Here is a 20,372-nt window from a genome sequence, read left to right as displayed (position 1 = left end):
GGAGGCAAATGTGCGAGGACACATATTGCACAGAAAAAAAAAGGGCTGCAAATGAAAACAACAATAAGATTGCAAAGCAAACACCTCAGGATCCCAACTAAAATTTGCCCTGCTCTGCTCTGAGTCAGTGTATCTGTGTGCCTGATAGTAAACAACTTGAGAAATGTCCTTTAATTGATGGGTTATTACTATTTATGTAAGCATATTTTGACAAAGCTGTGGGACAACCCCTCCCCCCATTCTCCCTGTCACCTCACAACAGAAAGTACATATCCAACAGGTCAATAGCTTCCTGCTGGGACAACCTCAATGCCACCTACATCGTGCTTCCTGTAGATCTTCTGATGTACTTTGCCAGTACAGATGGCTTTCAGGAGGTAAGTCAAATTCAGGCTGTTTGGATATGGCCAGGGGTGTCCTTCCCCACCTAGAAAATCAGCCTACGCATCCTTTTCATTGCTTCAGGTGTCTTCTTACTGCACTGTTTTGCAGGCATTCCTCTTACTCCTGTCCAGGCTGCTTCGGGCATGGCTGTGTCTCCAAGCTCTCATACAGAACATCTCAGGGAATGCCATCTGCACACCCATGTACTCAGGTCCCTCTGCTAATCACACTCTTGCCTGCCCTGGACAGGGTAAAATTGAGCACATAGGCATCCATGACCAATCATTCCCCTCACCTGTATTGTTCAGGATGAACAGTCCCACACATCTCATACCTACACCCCCATGAATGAAACAAGTTTTGTAGCTATATCTGTAGTTCTAAACAGGTTGGGGAAAAGGTTTAATGCTGGACCACTGTTTCTCTGTAATGCTAAATTACCAGCAAGCTTTTTGGCCTATTTCTGGCCAAGACCAACCAGCATCTCCCCAGCAATGCCTGGGCAGCAGAAGAGCACCAACACACACCAAGGACTGCTTCCATTAAGAAGTTAGATTTGGTTTCTTCCTACCATGCAGTCTTCCAACACCATCCCAACAGCTCTACAGCCTTAGAACCCTCATTTTCCTCCTGCCAGGTCCCAAATCATGTGGCACATCTTCCAGTTTCATACCATGCAGACAACAATTTTGTGGGCCACAACAGTTTTTGTGTTATATCAGAGATTTTTTAATAAAGGAGACATAAAAATGGCAACAAAGGATTACAGCCACAGTGCAATAATTACAGCATAAAGCCCTGAGGAGACCCTCAGCACAAACACCACGTAAGGTACATGAGGTCAGTTTAGACACTTGGTCTGAGGGCCAGAAGTCATTCCCTGGCCCTGTTCTGTTCTGTGGTATAGGCAGGGTCTGTATGGCTTACACCCAGGGCTGGTGAGGAAGAACCAGCACATTTTAACCCTGAGTGCCATCAAGTGAGGCAGGGTTTTCCATACCCCTGATATGGCAGATGAAATTAATCAGGTGAAAAGCAGCAGCTGCAAGCTTGTGCTGTCTGTCATAACCCAAAAATGAATGAGCAGTTGCTTCAGGGAGGGTTTATACCTAGACAGACAGTGTTTCTGAAATACTGAAGGAGAAGCAGAAGCAACAGAAGTCAGGAGAGAGCAACAGGAGAAGAGTGGGCCATTTGTGATCCCTCCCACAGAGCCAGCTAGGTCTCTGCAAGCAGCTGTGCCAGTTTCTGACCAACATCAATATGTCAATTCTGCTTCTCAAAAATCATAAGCTTACTTTGGGTCTGCCCCCCACAGGCATGTAACTGTGGGCAATTCTGCATTGGTATTGACAGCTGGGGCACTCAGCAGCAACACAGGGAGCAGCCACAGCACTGCCACCCACCCCCTGCGGCAGTGTCATATTGGACATGGCTGCAATGGAAAGGTTAAAGGAAACCTTGTTGAAAAGAGATGAGAAAGGGCTGACTTTATGTTTAGACAGTGCCCGGGGCTGCAGTGGGACAGATTTTGGGGAGGGAGTGCAGAAAGAGTGGTTGAAACTGCATCTCTGCTTCGTCTAGTTGGCAGAACAGTGTGAAGCTACTGGCTTGGTAGTAGAATTTGACCTTGCTTTGCCTTGTCTGGTTGGGAGACCACCCCCCAAATTTGGAGCATCTGTACATGGAATATGATGAGGATGATGATATTTTCTTTGCAAAATGGATGAGCAGCTTCTGGGGCCACAACTTGATCGATGAAGAGAAGGAAGGCAGAGGCCACAAGAAACGTCAGCCACGAGTCTGTAGTGAAAGGAGAGCTTCTCTACCGGTAAGAGCTGTGTGCAGCTTTCTCTGTGTGTGCACGTGGTATACCTATAAATGTAAGTTCCAACCCCAGAGGTAATGGCCTCAGGAATGTATGAGGATCTACTTGTACCTTGCCAAGTAAGTTCAGTTCCTGCTGGCAGCTGCTAGTTACTTTTTGAACTTAGCTGTCTGACAGAGTAAAGCCTCTGGGGTCTTGGAATACAGAAAACTGGCAAACTCCGAGATAAGTAATGATAGGACCAGAAATGTAAGGAGAAGCATGTAATAGCTGCCTAACTATGCATTACTGCAGTATTACTGTAATAACACTTAAGTATTACTGTATGTGCTGGCTGCTCAGCACAACTGGCAGAGATCAAAACATTTTGCACCTGCATGCATAATGACTGTATGAGTCTGTAATGAGTCTATTCTCATGTGAAAAACTGCACAACTCCACATGTATTAAAAGGGTTTGGACCAAATTATGCAACAATATTGCCTCCTGGAACTTTTACCCTTTACCCCTTGGGGCTTACCTGTTTTCAGGTACGTGTAACTTCTGTTGTAAGCTGGACGATGCAGTCCCTCCTGTTTTAAAACATTTGACTCTGAAAACATGATACAACACATAACAAAGCTTACTAAGTGAAATAAGATTTTGAGGTAGAAGTACATTATTTATTCTTAAAACAAAACAGTTGGGAAAGGGGCAGGTTCATGTGCAGAAGGCTGCTCACAGCTGTCTAAGTGATTATCAAAATTAGGTTAAACTGAAAGCAACTGTTCACAGTCTTCTCTTTATTCAAAGATTGCTGCTTTCATTTCAGCTTTTAAAAAAACATTTAGGTGGTCCAAACTTGTCTCCTTTTTTTCCCAACACATCAGATGTCTTAACAAAGATACTATGTTTCCTTACAAACAATTTTTTCTTATATCCTTAAATCATTATGGCTGCTATGAAGCAAATGCTTATATATTGGGGAGGAACAGCTAATCTTTTCCAAACTGTTTTTTGTGCCATTCTGTGTTTCTACCTTGCAAGTTCTCCTCCTCTGTAGCTGTCAGGTTCTAAGCTGTGGGATTTTTCTTTTCCCAAAGAAATTGGCTAAGAAAAACAACCGAGTCCAAAATCACTTCCTCCCTCTTTGAATTCATGGACAGGGTGGAAAGGTAATCTTCATTTGTAACTTCTGATCTGATCAGCCACATTTGTTATTTGCTTTTATATTTCACCTCAGCCACAGATTGTAAGACAGACTCTGAACTAGAGCTTTGCTGCTCTATTCCATCAGAAAGCTGAATACATAGCATTTATTAATGGGAGGGGAAGGAGGTTAATTAATTTTATTGTATTTTACTTTTTTCACTCAGAGATCTATGCATATGTGATTTCTTTAGGCCTCAGGAGAAACTGGAGTATAAGGATGTACTTTAAATCTCTTTCCATTCAGCGAGGTGCTGAACACATCTAATAGATTTGTGTCTGTATTTGAGTGTGAACAGACATTTCATTTGAAACATGTCCTTATAGTCAGTTTGTTCAAAAGTATTTAAATATTTAGCTAATAGCTATTCAAATACTTTGCTATACTTGCATTCCTTAATCCATAGCTGACAGAAAGACTATGATATTTTTATGTTGCTGTTTAACAAGCTAAAGATATTATGTACACCTAATTATATCTGGCATTTAAATTAATGCTTCACACAAATTTGTCTTGGTCCACTAGTTTCATATAGAAGATGTAAATTTTAACTGCTTTATTTCTTAGTGCCAGATGTTGACTGGAGGAATGAGATGGGAAGATTTCTCTAGGGATTTTATGATTTGGGAATACATTTTGAAATGAACTCTTGATTTGGAAGTTAAGTAGTTGGTAGTAAAGAGCACTAGGGATGTGTTGTCTAACCAAAGCTAGAAGTTAAACAAATGGGCACTACTGATGCCTTGGAAATACCTCCAGACAGAGCATCTCCTTGTTGAGAGCAGTAACTTGAGAGCTATTGCACCTGGTGTGTTTTTTGCAGAGTTATTCCAAATTATAACTACGGTAAGATTCATTATTGCAAATTATAACTGTTATAAGATTCATAACACTGGTACTGTTATTTAAATATTGTCTTCATTTTATCAGAACAGTGCTAATTATCTGGAGGAATAATAACTGAGATTAGAATGCATCTCTTCTGAGAACTCATACCTCCACAGCAGGTCACAGTGTACCCTATCTTCTCTTTTAACACTGAAAACTGAGATAACTCCACTGTCTAGATGAAAATCAAGTCAGCAAGTTCTGACTCAGCTGTTGGGATAAGCTCCTTGTTCAGGTACCATGGTACTGCCAAAAGGGCACTGCCAGCTCACTTGATCTCATATCCAAGGCTGGTATTCAGGGCATCAGCAGCAGAGCAGTCCTGCCCATGTGAACTGCTTCTGCACCACAAGCCTTTTGGTGCTCTCAGGGTAGCACAAAAGGTGGTTCTGCTGGAAAATCACTTTCAGCTCCAAACTGGTGTGTTGGTCTTTGTAGTGGTGTAGTGAGACATTCAAGCCACTGCTCCCACCTCAAAGACAGAAATAAACTCCTGTGGTGTCCTATCGTGGTACAGTCTCCATCCTAAATATGGGTAAAGCTTTGAAGAGTAACTCCCAAACTAACAACAGTTTTGGGGTTTTTTTCCCCCAATATCTTGGTATACCTCACAAACACTACTGAGATGAGCTTTGCAAAATGCTTTTGCTATAGTCATTCACACTTTGCAGAGGGGAGCACAAAATTATATTCACCCTTCATGGGGTCACTTGCAAGTCAGGTTAAAACATGTAACTCCAATCTGTCAGGCTAAAGCAACACGTAACTCCACTCTCCTGCAAAGCTCAGACCTGTATATGTTGCTGTAGGCCAACACTGAGTGTAAAAACTGCCTGGGGATAATTAAGTCAGCTGTTTCCATCTCCTCTATTTAAGTTGTTCCCCTGGCAAACTTTAGACAAATTAACTGTGATACCCTTTTTGAAGCCTCCAGCTATGACTTTCCTTGACACATTCTAGTTACATAATTTTGGTTCAGAACACATCTTACCTCCCAGACATTTTGTTGTAAGGAAAAGATTGGAGACAAAGGAAAACTAATAAGAAGTTTATAACTCTATACATATATCCACCTTCAAATATACATTGTTGGTCCAGGAGAAAATTGCCAAGACAACTGAGAGTGAGAGCAAAACAAATTACTGGTGTTGACGTTACTGGCATTTAATTTAAACTAAACTCGACTGAACATCTGCAACACTATTGTTGCTATAGACCAATTGAAGGCCAGACCAAAACATTTTTAAGAAATATATGCTTGTCTGTAAGATTCTCAAAAGGAAATGAAGCCATGGGAGAGCATCTGAATGTCAGATGTTCCAAAATATCCCTAAAATACTCGGGTCATTGTGTAAACTCTAAACTCCAGCAAACAATGAGCACTTGTGCTGACACACTGAAGATTAATGTTATTACTGACAGCTGCACAAGCTCTCAAATCAAGCCCCAAAGATATAAACAATTAACTTGTCTACAACAGAAACTGAGAAAGAGATAAGACAAATTTTACTGACAAGAGTTTTTGTGGTGTGAAGTATTTTTGTTTGTGTACCTTTAGTATGTTTGAGATGGGCAATTAGCAGAAGATTAGCTGTTTTGTAAATAGATACACTGAAGAATGGCCTTTACCCAACACAGAAAAAAGGACTACTAATGGGAATGAGAAACAATCCCTGAAATCCCTTGGTGCTTCTGGCTTTCCCAGTACTGGCAAAAAAACCCCATTTTGATGATGGAAAATTTAATGTATCATGCAAGGGCACTGTGAGAGAAAGCACAGTCGCAGCAATATGACTGCATAGACCTGTGTAGCTTTACCCTTAGCCCACTGAGGCAGATGGGCATTTCAGAGGGAATCTTGTCCCTTTTCTGGACCATTGCTGCCATATCAGTAGGTAAACTGGAGTCTTTTTGTTTAGGGCTTAACTGTAATTCTATCTATGAAGGGAAATTAAAAAGAAATATCTTAGGAAAAGAAAACATTTACAGACTTTGCAAAACAAGAGTGATAGAATACAATCCCCCATTTCAGCTGTCCTCCTATGTTTGGTTTGGGTTTTTTCCCAAACCATCTAGGAACAGATGCCAGTGACTTTTACCATAAGACAATTTTTATTTCCAGGAAAAAATATATGTTGATGCCATTAAAATGACACAGAAGACATTTAGGTTGTTGAGCCTGGCATGGAATGTGTGTTTCTGTCCCTCGAGCACAATGGGATTGCTTTGATGCTTTCTAAAGTGACAATACAATATGACCTTACAGAACTTGCAGCTGTATCGACTAGTTTGAAACTGAAGTAAAAATAATATGGCAGAAATCATTAACGCTACTCTCAGAGGCAGTCCAAAACACTGGACATAGTAAGCTCATGCCTGGAATAAAAATGGAAGCAGTGCCATGTATTTTGTAAACACTCTTCAATATTAGGTACTTCTGTCAGGTGTGAGATTTATTATTTTTAGCATCTCCTGTCTGTCTAATCTGATGTAGCCACAGGAATATGAATGTACAGCCTCTCTATTTAGAGAAAGGCTGCATAGGCTCCTGTTGTGCCAATACATTTATAGTAGTACCTGGGCCAGAGTGAATGAAGTTGTATGCAGGACACATTTCAGGTCCTTTGCAGTCCAAGGTTTGTAGATTCATGTGAACACTATCCCAAGTTGGTTTAGTTTTCCCCTGTTTGTTAAAATAATAAAACAACCAAAACACACCACAAACCCTGTACCAAGTGTATGGTTTTCTACTGGATTTTCTTAGGAAGCATTGCAGAACCAGTGGGATAAACCTTCCTGTGTTATAATGAGAGCTTCCTTAAAGCTACCAGAAGTTCTTGGGGTTACTTAGTAGCTGATGGCTCAGCACCAGGCTTATACAAAACAGTGAATCACAGAATTGATTAGGCTAGAAAAGACCCCTGAGATCATCAAGTCCAACCTTTCACCAGTCCACCACCATGTCAACTGAGTGCCATGTCCTGTCTTTCCTTAAACACCTCCAGGGGCATTGATTCCTACACCTCTCTGGGCAGTTCATTCCAACGTCTAGCCATCCCTTCTGTGAAGAAATTCCTCATAATGTCCAAAGCATACATACATTCAGAAATATATACAGCAGCTGAGTGCCTGGAGGCACCAACCTGCAGGGGTGTAATTTTCAGTACCTCTCCTCTCTCATAGCTTTCGCCATCTGCATTTTACCAGTGTTCAGCTACTAATCCTGAAAATCATCAGCAGCTGGAAAGGTTTGGGGTACCCCTGGCTCTGTGGGGTGTCCTTCTCACGCCTCTCTTCTACAGGTCTGTCCCTTTCTAAAACCACCAATACACGACTCCACAGGAGACAGCAGTTCTGTAGCAGTGTAATCGCCTTTGCAGGCATTCAATTAAACACAGCTGATGCAGATCAATAGCTTTTATCTGCATGCCAGACCTCAGAAAATTGAATCACACAGAAATGAAACAACTAACTACTCGCTCCCCACTTCAGTCCAGCAAATATAATTGTAGGAGTCTGTTTCCTACCACTTCTTTGCTAGGGGTGTGTCCCTCAGTACCCTGAAAGTGCTCCTTCATTTGTTCAGGACAAATATGCCCAAGAAAGCAGCAGAAAATTCAAAGCTGGCAATAAAGCATCTTGTCTGCATGTAGGTGGTACTGAAAACTTGGCAGAACTGGGTGAGAAATTGTTGCTGTCACACTCTAAACTCAAACAGCTGATAAGACCTGGAGCACTGTGGGTAAAACCTCTTATCTGACTTATGTGGCCACAAAAGGCTAGGTAATGCTTTTTGAAAGTTCTGCCTAGAAAACTGCGACCTGGTGTGGGGCCTGAGTTTTTGAGGTTATGAAGAGTCACAGTTCCTTTTAGTATCAGTGAACACTAGGAGGTTTACATTCGACCACTTTACATTTAAAATATTTATTATGTGCCAAAACTTATATCCTCAAACCCAGGAATAATAGGAAATTCTGCTGCTTGCTGCACCTCCAGAAAGCAAGATCTTGGCAGTGTGATTATCCTACAGATAAAAAGAAAAGATGAAGAAGTCTGTGAAAGGTCCTTCACTTTGCAGCACCGTTTGGGAGAGTGTCTGTGGCAGAAAAAATTTGCCTCGTGTATTCTGCTTTACTCTTCAATAGTCGACAAAGACCTTTTGTTTTTCAGGCCAAGCTTTCCTCCCTCCATACAACACGACTTCATGCTTCTGCCAAAGGCTCATCTTCAGGCCACCTCAGGGGCTCCAAGGAATTTCAAGAAGACCAAGATGTCAAATGCCACTGCCACAGGAAGGCAAGCAGAACACCTTCAGCAGACAGCTCATGTCCAGAGACAAGCTCAAACTCCATTCAGGAATTTGCAGAGTCCTTTGAAAAGCAATTGCGTCTCAAAAGCAAACGCTCAGTTTCTTTGGTAGGTAACAACCAACTTAAGAACACTACAGAAGAAAAAAGCCCAACCAACCAAGTCAGCTTCATCCTTTGTGTAATTGCTCTGACTTTGCTGGGGGAAGTGCAGAAATGAACTCCAATTGGAATTTCTCATATTATGTTGTCTCAAATTACTACAAGCACAAACAAGGTTAAAGTTGTATCATTAGTGTGACGATCATTGATGTAGTGTTACTGTCTAGGCTTATTCAGGAATGTTTATCCTCAAAATGAGACACTGCACTGGCTCATGTGGCAATGTTTTCAGAGATTTCTATGGCTGTGGCCACAAAACATGACAATACAAACCCAGGTTTGCTTCACTTCTGCTGCAAGACCCAGCTCACTTTTTCACTGCTGCTAACCTGACTTAACCTTTTTGGAGTTATCTGTAATACTGCCAGACACTGGTGTTTGCAGGCTTCTCATCTACCCCTCAGGACTCCGTCCATCTGCTTTCTGCAGTGTCACCACACAGCTGCAGCAGCAGCTATTGCTGTAAGTAGTGGAACATATTTTCACTGAAAGGGCATGCGGGCAGCAGGGGATTCTCCCCCCCATTTCATCCTTCTCCCCATCATTCTGTCCAGAGCCATGAGCATTTTGTCTGGTGTGTGTTGATGAAGTAGCCAATAACAATGTTTTGTGTGTGACACTTTAATATATTTTTATGGTATGTAGTATCTGCTGTACCATGCAATGGAAGAAAGGGTGATAAATCCTAACTCACTTTTAAGTATCAGAAAAACACTATCAAATTGTCACTCCATTCAAAAAATTGCTTGAATAACACCTAACATTAGCATCAAATAACCACAGAAGGAAGTATTCTTTTTTCCTCCCAGTTTCTTGACACTGACAATTTGTATGGAAAAGTAATTTTCAACTCTCTTTGCACAGTAAAAGAGGGGGAAAAAAATCTCTTTTCAATAAGCAACATAATTACATGATTGATCCCATAATTATAGTCCTTGCATGACCAGTCCTCTAAGAATATGAGGAATTATGATGATGGCAGCAGTGTTACACCATTGTCAAAATTTCAAGTGCATTCCCTAATCTTTTTTCTTCAGGAACTATCCAATTGATTTCATTTGGAAATTTACATTGCCTCATGTGCCAGCATTTACCAGTGGTTATCTGGTTTATCATTTATAATTTCTAAAAAAATGCCTGTGGTTAGGAAGTCTGTGAGCATGTAGTTGATGTATGATTTGGTATATAGTGAGCATAATGTATTAAATATAGCTTTGGTTCTAGTTAAAATAATGGATTCCAATGCCCCTCTGTAATCAGCAGCGAAGTGTGCTGAGCTGTATTTTAACCTGTTTTTTCAAGCAGACCAAGTTGTTGCCATTCCCTCAGTTGCAATTGCAGTTTGGGAGATGTGAAGGACTTGTGAATCTCAAAGAACTGAGCAATAGGTCAGAGATCTGAAAGAAAATATGGGCTTAAACCTGTGCCTCCAAATGGAGTGGTTTTTTGCATTCAGAGCTCTGTGGGTGCAATTCAAACCACCATGATCAGACACGTGAACAGTGTGGGAAAGGTAATTCATCTCCTCCCCTGCATATTGCTTTTCTCATATAACTGTGTCTTTGAGAACCTTTCAGACCTTGTTTTCACTGAAGTCTTTGCAGCTAGCACTGAGCAGCCTTCAGTGGCTTAAAGAGGGATCACATGAAAGGATAGAAACATGGAGTCTGGGCTGAAATCTCAGAGCTCCTCCCTTTCTCCTTCCTGTCTGCTCTCCTCTTCAAGTCCACTGAGCCTGTGACCCTCCTATCATATACTGAGTAAAATAAAAGAATGTGTTTTTCTTCTTGCTGAGCTTTAGGGTGACTGGCTTGGGCCTTGAATTTGAGCTCATTGTGGTAAAGCTGATCTGGGTAAGGCAGGTTACTGGAATATTTTATTACATAGGGAAATAAATTAATGAGGTTTTTTTTGTTGTTGTTGTTCTTGTAGGAGTCTCTTTTAATTCCCTGCTATTTTTTCCCTGCCTTTTAGCAACCTGAAGGTGCAAAAGAGAGACGAGAAAGAGAAAAATTGCATTTGAGAAAAAGCAAGTCTCATAAGAAAATGGGAGAGAAATCAGAGGCAAGGAGAGACCGAGAAGAAGCTGAAAGTTCAGAAGTACCTGCAAAACATGGCGAACAGCTTCCATCACAAGCAAGCATTCAGAAAGGTTATGTATGCACAGGCAGCTAGAATGCTGAGATAATGGATCCTAACACTCTCCCTGATGAGCAGAGGGAGTATTCTTGTTCTGTTTTGACTAGAAGAGGCCTATTAGCTAGAATAGCCCCTAAGTTGTAAAATAAAAGTAAAATTCAACTTCCCCACTGGCACCATGTTACTACCGTCCTTTCTTTACTTTTGTCATTAGAAATGTGACCTTTGTCATAGGAGTGGATCAGTAGCAAGATCCAAGTTAGAGATTAACCACCATAAGAGGATTTCAGGCATATTTAGCATTGCAGCAGGACAGTAGTGGATGTGTTCCTTTAAGAGGAGACCTCCATCTATTACAGAGCCATGCAAAGCCTTATGTTTCTTTTTTAATTGAAAACAGGCTTTTTGGTGGGTTTGGGAAGAAAACAGTACCCATAAACAGCCAACTGCTTCCTGGCCCTGACATTCTCTTAGATTTGTCTAGAAGACAAGTATCTTTTTGCTCTGACAATCTTTCAGTAAGTAGAGAAGAAAAGCCCATGTTCTCTTCTACACCTCCGTGGTGCCTCACTTTTCTCCCATGTCCTCAGTCCCATTTCCCCAGTCACACAACTAGTTCTTTCTCCCAACTTTAACCTTGTTACCTTGCTTCTTTTGTGGCCTTTCCTCTCTCCATTTACTACTTTACTGCCTTGTACCGATATCTTGCCTCTTGCTACATCTCTACTTTTGCTTCATCAGCATTTGAGCCTTGCTGAAAATTGTCCAGTAAAATCAGAGACGTTCTGTCTCTCCTATTTCCACATAATCTCTTCAACGGGTTGCTGAGACATTACAATTCTTTTTCCTTTTCCAAAATTTGGGCCAAACTGGCTGTCTCTGGTAAGCAGGACCTAGGAAAACTGTGTTCCTCTGGCTGAGGATCTCCTGAACACAGGTATAAATCTCATTTCCACATGCACAACCACATACACACTCCCACAAGCCCCCTGTACTCCCCTTTCTTCAAAGTGCCAGTGTTCTTTGCAGCTACAACCCTGCTTTCTTTGGAAATAATCCCCTCAGGCCTACTATGGAGAAAGCCTGATTTAGATAATACAGTTGGAGAAGAGTGAAGACTAATTAGAGAAAGTCAAGGTCTGATGGATATTCTTCCTGTGATTTTTCTGTAATTAACAAAGATCTTACTAATTTACCTTAGGGCCTTACTTTTGAATGTTCAGCCCTTTAAAAGCTTAGGGCATCCTTAAAACTTTGTAACACTTATATCCATTAAAGGATTCTGTTGTTTGGATTTTTGTTTAGGGCTTTGGGGTTTGTATAAGAAAGCAATTGGACCCTTACAGATGCTTGTAAACTGCTTCTTGCCTGGTAACATATATTATAAACTAATAAATCTAATAATGGAAAAATGTTGTTCCTATGCATAGTTCCCGTCCTTCCCAATCCAGATGGAATTTTTACAAAGTTATTCTGTCAGCCAAAACTTAAATAGAGATGACTTTTCCTTTGCAACCTTAATCTGAAGCCTGCATTACAGAGTATCTGGATAGAAAAGAACATGGCCAGAGTGTCTGAGCTCCTCATATAAAACTTCTCACATACATCCTTTCAGGTACCAGCCTGCTCTCACATCTTAGGAGAGCTGAATGCTGTGGCTGCATCAGTTTTGCCTGGGTTTCAGGCCATCAGCTGCCTCCTTCTGTTTTACAGACAGGTTAACTCAACAAGCCTCACCCAGCAGAATTTGGTTGTGTTCATCAGACCAACGTGCTGGTTGTACACCACACCTGATGGAAAGAAAACACCAAGCAAAGCTAAAATAGGAGAGCCCTGTGTGGCTGCCTCTGACTTGCATCTCCCTGAAAGCACAGAGAATCCTCACTGCCACCAGGGCAGCCGGGCAGCTCTGCCTGCAAACACCTCCCCTGTGTTCCACCAAATCCCACTCTCTGATGGGAGAGTCTGTAAGTGTTTATGTGCTTTTGAACCAGCCCATCAGCCCCATAGTGTGACTCTGGAAACAAGCTTTCACATAGTGCCCTCTGTTTACTCAGAAGTGCTCTCTCTTGCTTTGTGTCGTGGCTGATTAGTCCAACAGTCCTTTCCAGCTCAGTCCCTTCCAGTCTGAGGCAATAGTATTACTTAGATGGACTGAAGCTTGCTTGATAGAATGAAATCATTCTCCACAGAAATTAACAAGTGGGGCATTTGGGAACGCAGGTAACCATACAAAGAGGAATCTGATTGCAGTGGCTCATCTGATGTTTGTGTTTCCACAGGAAGTGGAATATACAAGTAGTCAGGAAGACTCCAGAGGGTTTCCAGTCTCACACTAGGTCACTAGTTCTGTTGTGACTGACATAAAAAATAGTCACTGCCTTGATTCCATCCTGAATTCCCAGAGCAACGGGGCCGGCCGCAGGCAGTTTCTGCGCAAACACCCATTCCTGGGCAAACACTGTTTGCTTTTTCTGCCCTTTCCAAGAGTGGGATGGCTGCAAGTTGTATTAGAGTCCAAACCCTGGACATGAAGGAGGTCAGGCTTCAGTGTGAAGCGAAGAAAAAGGGATGAAAAAGTCCATAAGCTCACTAATAAGAAATACTGAAAACATGAAACAGAAAGGGGAACGAGCAGGAAAACTGGTGTGATTCAGGGACCCATGAAGGAAATAGTAAACTTGCTGTGTCTCAAGTGGAAGACCATGGTCTGATAAAATGCTCATCCCTATGAATTCTTCCAGCAGTTCAAGCTAGCTGGAAAGTGCTCCTGTGGGAAGGGAAGATGTGGGTACATATAAAACTTTCAAGAGCAAGAAAGACTTTTTCCTCAGTGTTTTCTGAGAGGAGTAAGAAGAGGACATCAGTTGTGGTTACCTCATCTGTGGGGTGGACATTCCTAAAGCAAAATATTTATGCTTGCTTCTCAGGTATTGTTTAATTGCACTGTATTGTTTAATGGTTTTGATACCTTAAGTTTTAGCTTTTATATTGTTCAGGTTATGTACTGCATTGATGCATGACTCTGAACCTCCTATAAAGTGTTAGCAAGTTCTCCTCACAGTTTAGTTAGACAAAGCAGTCCTTTTCCAGCCTGAGAACCAAGGACACCATTGCAGCTTCAGGCCCAAAAAGTGTAAACATCAGCAAATTGAGGAGAGCAGTCTGGGAGGATGGGACTTCATAACCTGAAGCTGTAATTGGACAATTAACCCCAATATGTAAATGGACCAAAACTTACAAAAGTGTGACCGGTCATCCATCTTGGGTCCATCTTGGGTGCATCTTGGATAGGGCCACGGCCGGGCTCTTGTGCTGCACAAGGTGTCCTTTGAAGGCCTTTTAATAAATACCTTCTTCATTCCTTTAACACCGTCCAGCCTCTGTTCCAGATAGCCTCTCTAGCCATCAGTTTGGAGGATGAATTAAATTCTGAGCACTGGTTAACTTATCATGTATTGGTATATGAAATGCCACACTCCACACAAGTAAAATGATGTAAGAGCTGTATTTATGTGCATGCTCACAACAATGCTTTCTGGGGAAAAATAGGAAATATTTAAATGCATTAATAAAATAAAAATGAAACAACCATGATGTATAACTGAAGAAGAATATAATAACTATTAAAAATAAGAAACAAAATATTAAATACAAAAACCATTAAAATATTCATCACTAGGTTTTTGTTCTTTAGCACAAAAAATGGACTGTGCTTACCCAAAAAAGATATTTGAGTGAGCACAGCCCTGGCTCTGAATGCATTCAGTGTACATGTGAATAGTGTTAAACCAGGTAGAGATATAATCAAGCTTGATAACTGAAATTATTCACACAACAATGAATCATATTCATGGGACTTTGAGCTTATTGCAGCTTTCTGCCAAAACTGTTGTAAAGAGACAGGTCTTGAAATATTTCCAGAGAGATATCAAATCCAAAATCTAGTTATTCAATGAAAGAATTGGACACTAAAATACAACAAACTTCATAAAGAATGCCTTGCCTGCAGTTGTTGTGCCAGAGCTTTAGGTAATTGTGTGAGAACAAATGTGAAAATAAGCCCACTCATCATAGAAAACATTGCTCATAGTGTGTTGATTTTAATTTTCACTGTAGTTTTAGATTGGCTTGACAGATGCTTCACTCCTATTAGGAGGATCCCTCTGAATCCCAGCTCAGAATCTACAGATCTTTGGAAAAAGATAATTTCTCTAAGCTGTGTCTGGTCCCTGAGGTCCGACAGAAAATAAAAGAAAGAAGTGATACAATGGGCATCAATATTCTGTCATACTGGATGCATTCTTGTCCTTATACGTTTGCCAAAATGCTTCAGTTCATACAATTTCTAAACTGACAAAAGTTTTGATGTATTGAGAAGACCAACCAACTTGTGACAGCTGTACATGAATTTTCATCAAAAAGCCATCAAGGCCCCTGCAGAGAGTTCTCAGACTGGAGAATTAGTCCTGTTCCTGATAATGAAGTATCAAAAAAGATCTCTTTTTTCTGCTCTGAACTTGTGCAGAAGTATTCGTGGTTGCCTGCAGCCATATCCAATGATATGAGGCAAATGTTAAGGTTTGGTCCTTTGAAAAGCAGCCCTTCTTGGGGCCAGTATGCAATGGCTCCCATTTGATACACTGCTCTTCTTGTATACACAAAATACATCCTCAATGTTTCTCATGAGCTTTGTAAATATAGTGGGTGGGTCTACTCCCTGAGGACTCCTGTACAGAGAAATTTCTCTGTCAGAGAACAGCTACAGTGATTTTAGATTAGCACAAATTCATTCCTGGCAGAGAGGAATGATCAGGGTGTTTCTTTGCTGTGGTGGTCCCAGCAGCAATAAAATATCCTCAGGGAGAACAAAGAAGCTTTAGGCTGCTCTCACCTCTGCAGGGGTGGCCACCACAGATTAGACCAGGATTTGGGATATGTGTAATACATATTCATGAATTCCCTCTCCATTGTGCCAAGTTCTACATATCCACAGCTGCAGATGAGGCTACTTCATCTTCCCTTCCTTTAATGCCTTTTGCATGGTACAAAAAGACTCTCACATTAGCATAATCCAGGTCTCAACTGGTCAATGGGCATCAGCCATAATGTCCATCACTCAGGGTACTCACTGTAATGTGATTTCCTAATCCAAAGCAGATCTGAGCTTAGAATGGTTAAGACATATAAAATTTTCTTTTCAGTTGAAGCAAGAAGATTTAGATCCATGTGGAATTTCTCATGGTGCCTTGGGGACTGACAGGAGCAGAGAACTTCATTGCATGCACAGCTTTCATAAAAGGGGTTATAGCAAACTCTCAGGGCCTTATTTTGTGTTACTTGCCATACAGAGAGTAGAGAAAGGACAGATCTTGACTAAACCCTGAATGCTGGTGACTGAGAGGTGATACATCCTTGTATTGAAGCTACTGCAGCAGTAATCCTGTAGAAGGTGGGAGAACCCTCAGTATTATCTTTAATAGCTTTTGACATATTACACTGAGGGAAAGATCAAAGGTGAAGACTGTGGGCCACACTGAAGCTGCTGCAGCCAGAGTGTGTCATTCTTTAAAGAGTTGTATTAGTGGAAAAGTGGAACACAGTGCTCTAAATGAGCTGCAGGCACCCGGGTGTTTCAATGTCTGCAGTTCAGAGCTGGTACTGCAGAGAGGGAGCAATCACTCACTTAGTTCTTCTAATTCCCAGTTAGTTGATGTACTATGTCCACCTCTGGGGCCCCTAACACGAGAAAGACATTGAGCTGTTGGAATGAGTCCAGAGGTGAGCCACTAAACGGATCACAGGCCTGGAGGACTCTCCTGTGACAACAAGCTGAGAGTTTTGATACTGTTCAGGAGACCTACAAGAAATCTGGGTAGGAGCTTTTCACAAGTGCATGGAAGTTGTGACTCTCCATTGCTTGAAGTGTTCAAGGCCAGGCTGGATGAGGCCCTGAGTAACCACGTCTATTGGAATGTTCCCTGCCCATGGCACAGTGCCTGGAACTAGACAATCTTTTAACCCAAACCATTCTGTGATTCTGTGATGATAGAGATAAATTATACGTCATAGTTGTTGCCTATATTGATAACTTCAGAAAAGGCACCAATTACCAAATACTCCTCTCTTTGGAAGTTCTTTCTGTAGGTGGCACCTGACACACATTGGTGGGTGGAGGGGAGTGGGAGAGCAGGCATAACTGCTGTGCTATGGTGGTACTTTGAAACACAAATCTTATCTCAATACTCTTTGGTCTGGTATCAAATAAGCAAAAATAGAAAGCACTGGATAACACATTCTTCTAGAAAAAAAATAAAGCTGTGTCTGACCTGGATTCTGCTGAAGCTATTCTGATGATAAGAGGACTTAATCTAACAAAAGTAAACTTTCTTTCCTTAAGATCAGTGATCTAGTAAATTATTTGGACTAGGGATCTTAATCTCTGAAGGGAATATATCAGCTCCACCTCTTAAAATTCCTGAGAAATAACAGGAATTCTTGCATTAAAATCCTTTTTGCAAATGCACTTTTCCACTTAACAGTGTGTTCAATAACAGTGCATTCAAAAGTTGCTGCTAAAGAAACCAGCCTGTCCTACATGACATGTCCTGCTGTGTCTGTGAAGTCAGTGGTTGGTTCTTGTCCTCTGTGATAAAGAAGTGAAGAGGAGAGGGTCCTTTAGGATTACAGAGGAGAGCTATTCAAGATACAGAAGAAAAGAGAAATCAACACTTTACTCAGTGCATTAATGCATTGTAGTGTAAGTGATGTGGCTTTTTACAAAGTCCAAAGATGAACTTTGAAGATAAAACCTCCTAGCTCTTTCCCAGTGATTAGGGAAGAAGTCAAAATATTTTTACAATTCCTTGGATAGTGTAAATCAAAATTGCACATTTGCCACAAAATGTATTGCTTGCCAGCTCTTTCACCTATGATCATTAATCAACTAAATAACCTTCATATCCATTTTCCAGCAGAGGGAGTCTGTCCATACCAAGTGAGCACATGCACTATAGTCCAGTGCAAGCACAAGTTTGAGACTAAAATAGTTACAGTGCCAGCAGTTCATATGCTAATAAATATATATATATATGTAAAGAAAATCAATATACACTGCAAACCATGGCAGAGCTTAGTCTGGTATTAGGGACTGCAATATTTACCCCATGGTCAGCAGAAAACCCAGATCCAGCTCTCTCTTAGTTCTTACTATAGGAAAGATAATACATTTCTTGCCCTGAGTTTATTCTGACACAAGTTCCTCAGTGAGAAAAAGCAACAGCATTTTTTTTTCTCATAAGCAGCACGAGTACTTTTCACAGGCAACACAGCTGAAAATAAGCTGTATTTTTAAATACATTTCAAAACATCTCTGTTAATCAAATACAACCTCTCCTTTGCAATCCCGAAGTGAGATGAGTGGCATGTCCACCCCAATTTTGTCCGGTCCGGTTCAGGGTCTGGGATGTGGGGAGGTCTGCGCTCCTTTGCTGGGCTGAGAACTCCCATGGCAAAGGGCAGGGACACGCCCCTGCTGGGCAGCTTTGCTGTGAGGCTACACCTGGCAGTGGGACAGAAATAAACACCTGGGGAGCAGCAGAAGTCTTAAATCACTCAACTTTTTTGCACAGGTAATGTGAGTTATAGTCCTTGGCCTCTCACTGTTATTGCAGAGGAAATCTGGACACATTAAAGCCATATTGAACTTAATTCTCCAAGCACATACAAATATGCTAATTTCAGGGGGATTATTCATGCTTGTGAAGGGAAGCATAAACGGACACATTGGCAGGATTAATTCATATGTCCTGTCAAGTAAAAGTGTATATTTGCTCAGAAACAAAAAGCAGGTAAAACAACTGTATTTCATGAAAGAAACAAAGTAAGTCACAGGAAATTCAAAATAAAGCTGGTAATTGAAAAAGGATGATTTGGCTTGGAACTTCAGCAGAAGACAAGGAATCAGAATTGACCTTTTTTCACTTTTACACTTATCACTGGCTTACTAAATTACAGTAATTTCACGACCATAAGGCGCACCGGACTATAAGGCGCACCCGCCGGGAGTTGGCAAAATTTGCAACTTTGTAGATCAGATAAGGCGCACCGGACTATAGGGCGCACTTTTTTTTTGCAGCGAGGCTCCGCCCCCAGCTCCCTCCGCGCGGTTGCTGGCCGAGGCCCCGCCTCAACCCGGCAGTCATTGGCCCCCGGGCCCGCCTGTACCTGGCAGGGGCGGTGCCGCGGGGCCCCAGGCCCGCCTGCATCCGGCGGGGCCGGGGCATGGCCGCCACCCCTCCGTGCTGCCTCTCCGGGGCCGGGCTATGGCCGCCGCCCCTCCGTACTGCCTCTCTGGGGCCGGGCTATGGCCGCCACCCCTCCGTGCTGCCTCTCCGGGGCCGGGCTATGGCCGCCGCCCCTCCGTGCTGCCTCTCCGGCTCCGGGCTATGGCCGCCGCCCCTCCGTGCTGCCTGCACGGGGCCAGGGGGTGCCTGTGGAGGGGCGGCTCCGCCTCCACGGGGCCGGGGGGTGCCTCTGGACGGGCCGTCCCGCTTGCACGGGGCCGGGGGGTGCCTCTAGAGGGGCCGTCCCGCTTGCACGGGGCCGGGGGGTGCCTCTAGAGGGGCCGTCCCGCTTGCACGGGGCCGGGGGGTGCCTCTGGAGGGACGGCTCCGCCTCCACGGGGCTGGTGGGTGCCTGTGGAGGGGCGGCTCCGCCTCCACGGCGCTGGAGGGTGCCTGTGGAGGGGCGGCTCCGCCTCCACGGGGCTGGAGGGTGCCTGTGGAGGGGCGGCTCCGCCTCCACAAGGCCCGGGCGTGCCTCTGTAGGGGCCGTGCCGCCTCCACGGGGTCAGGGGGTGCCTGTGGAGGGGCGGCTCCGCCTCCATGGGGCCGGGGGGTGCTTCTAGAGGGGCCGTCCCGTCTGCACGGGGCTGGGGCGTGCCTCTGGAGGGACGGCTCCGCCTGCACGGGGCCCGGGCGTGCCTCTGGAGGGGCGGCTCCGCCTCCACAGGGCCGGGGCGTGCCCGCCCCTGCTCCGCCCCACCTCCACCTGGCAGCCATGGCCCTGCCGGCTCCCCCCGTGGCTCGCAGCTCGCACTTCCGGGTAGGCAAATTTCTGAACTTTGTCCATCATATAAGGCGCACCGGACTATAAGGCGCGCTTCCGGGTTCCAGGGAAAATTTTAGTCAAAAGGGTGCGCCTTATAGTCGTGAAATTACTGTAGTTGGTAATTTCATTTATAAGCGCCTGTTCGCCAAAGTACAAAATAACATTCTATGTGTATTTATGTAACATCTGCACTATACATACATACATACATGCACACACACACACACACACACACGCGCTCACACAGAGACATGTGCTGACAAGGGAGAAGGGTGGTGGGAGGCAATGCCTATGCAGTGACACTGGATTTCCAACCTCCTCATCACTCCACACTCACCTTCTACAGCTGTGATTCTGCTCTCAC

The 20,372-nt window shown here is 43.1% G+C and overlaps 1 protein-coding gene across 1 annotated transcript; it reads left to right on the top strand.

Moving 5' to 3' along the window:
- The first annotated feature begins 2,059 nt into the window (after positions 1–2,059).
- LNP1 (leukemia NUP98 fusion partner 1) lies at positions 2,060–10,933 on the top strand. The gene is made up of 3 exons (XM_033086349.1): positions 2,060–2,215; positions 8,460–8,705; positions 10,733–10,933. Exons 1-3 carry the CDS (start codon positions 2,069–2,071, stop codon positions 10,931–10,933), a joined length of 594 nt encoding a protein of 197 aa, XP_032942240.1. The 5' UTR covers positions 2,060–2,068.
- The last annotated feature ends 9,439 nt before the right edge of the window (positions 10,934–20,372 follow it).

This window comes from Catharus ustulatus, chromosome 2, assembly GCF_009819885.2.
Source record: "Catharus ustulatus isolate bCatUst1 chromosome 2, bCatUst1.pri.v2, whole genome shotgun sequence".
NCBI classification, from domain to species: Eukaryota; Metazoa; Chordata; class Aves; order Passeriformes; family Turdidae; genus Catharus; species Catharus ustulatus.
The sequence above is the reverse complement of the archived record's forward strand: the minus strand, read 5'-3'. Positions and strand labels throughout refer to the sequence as shown.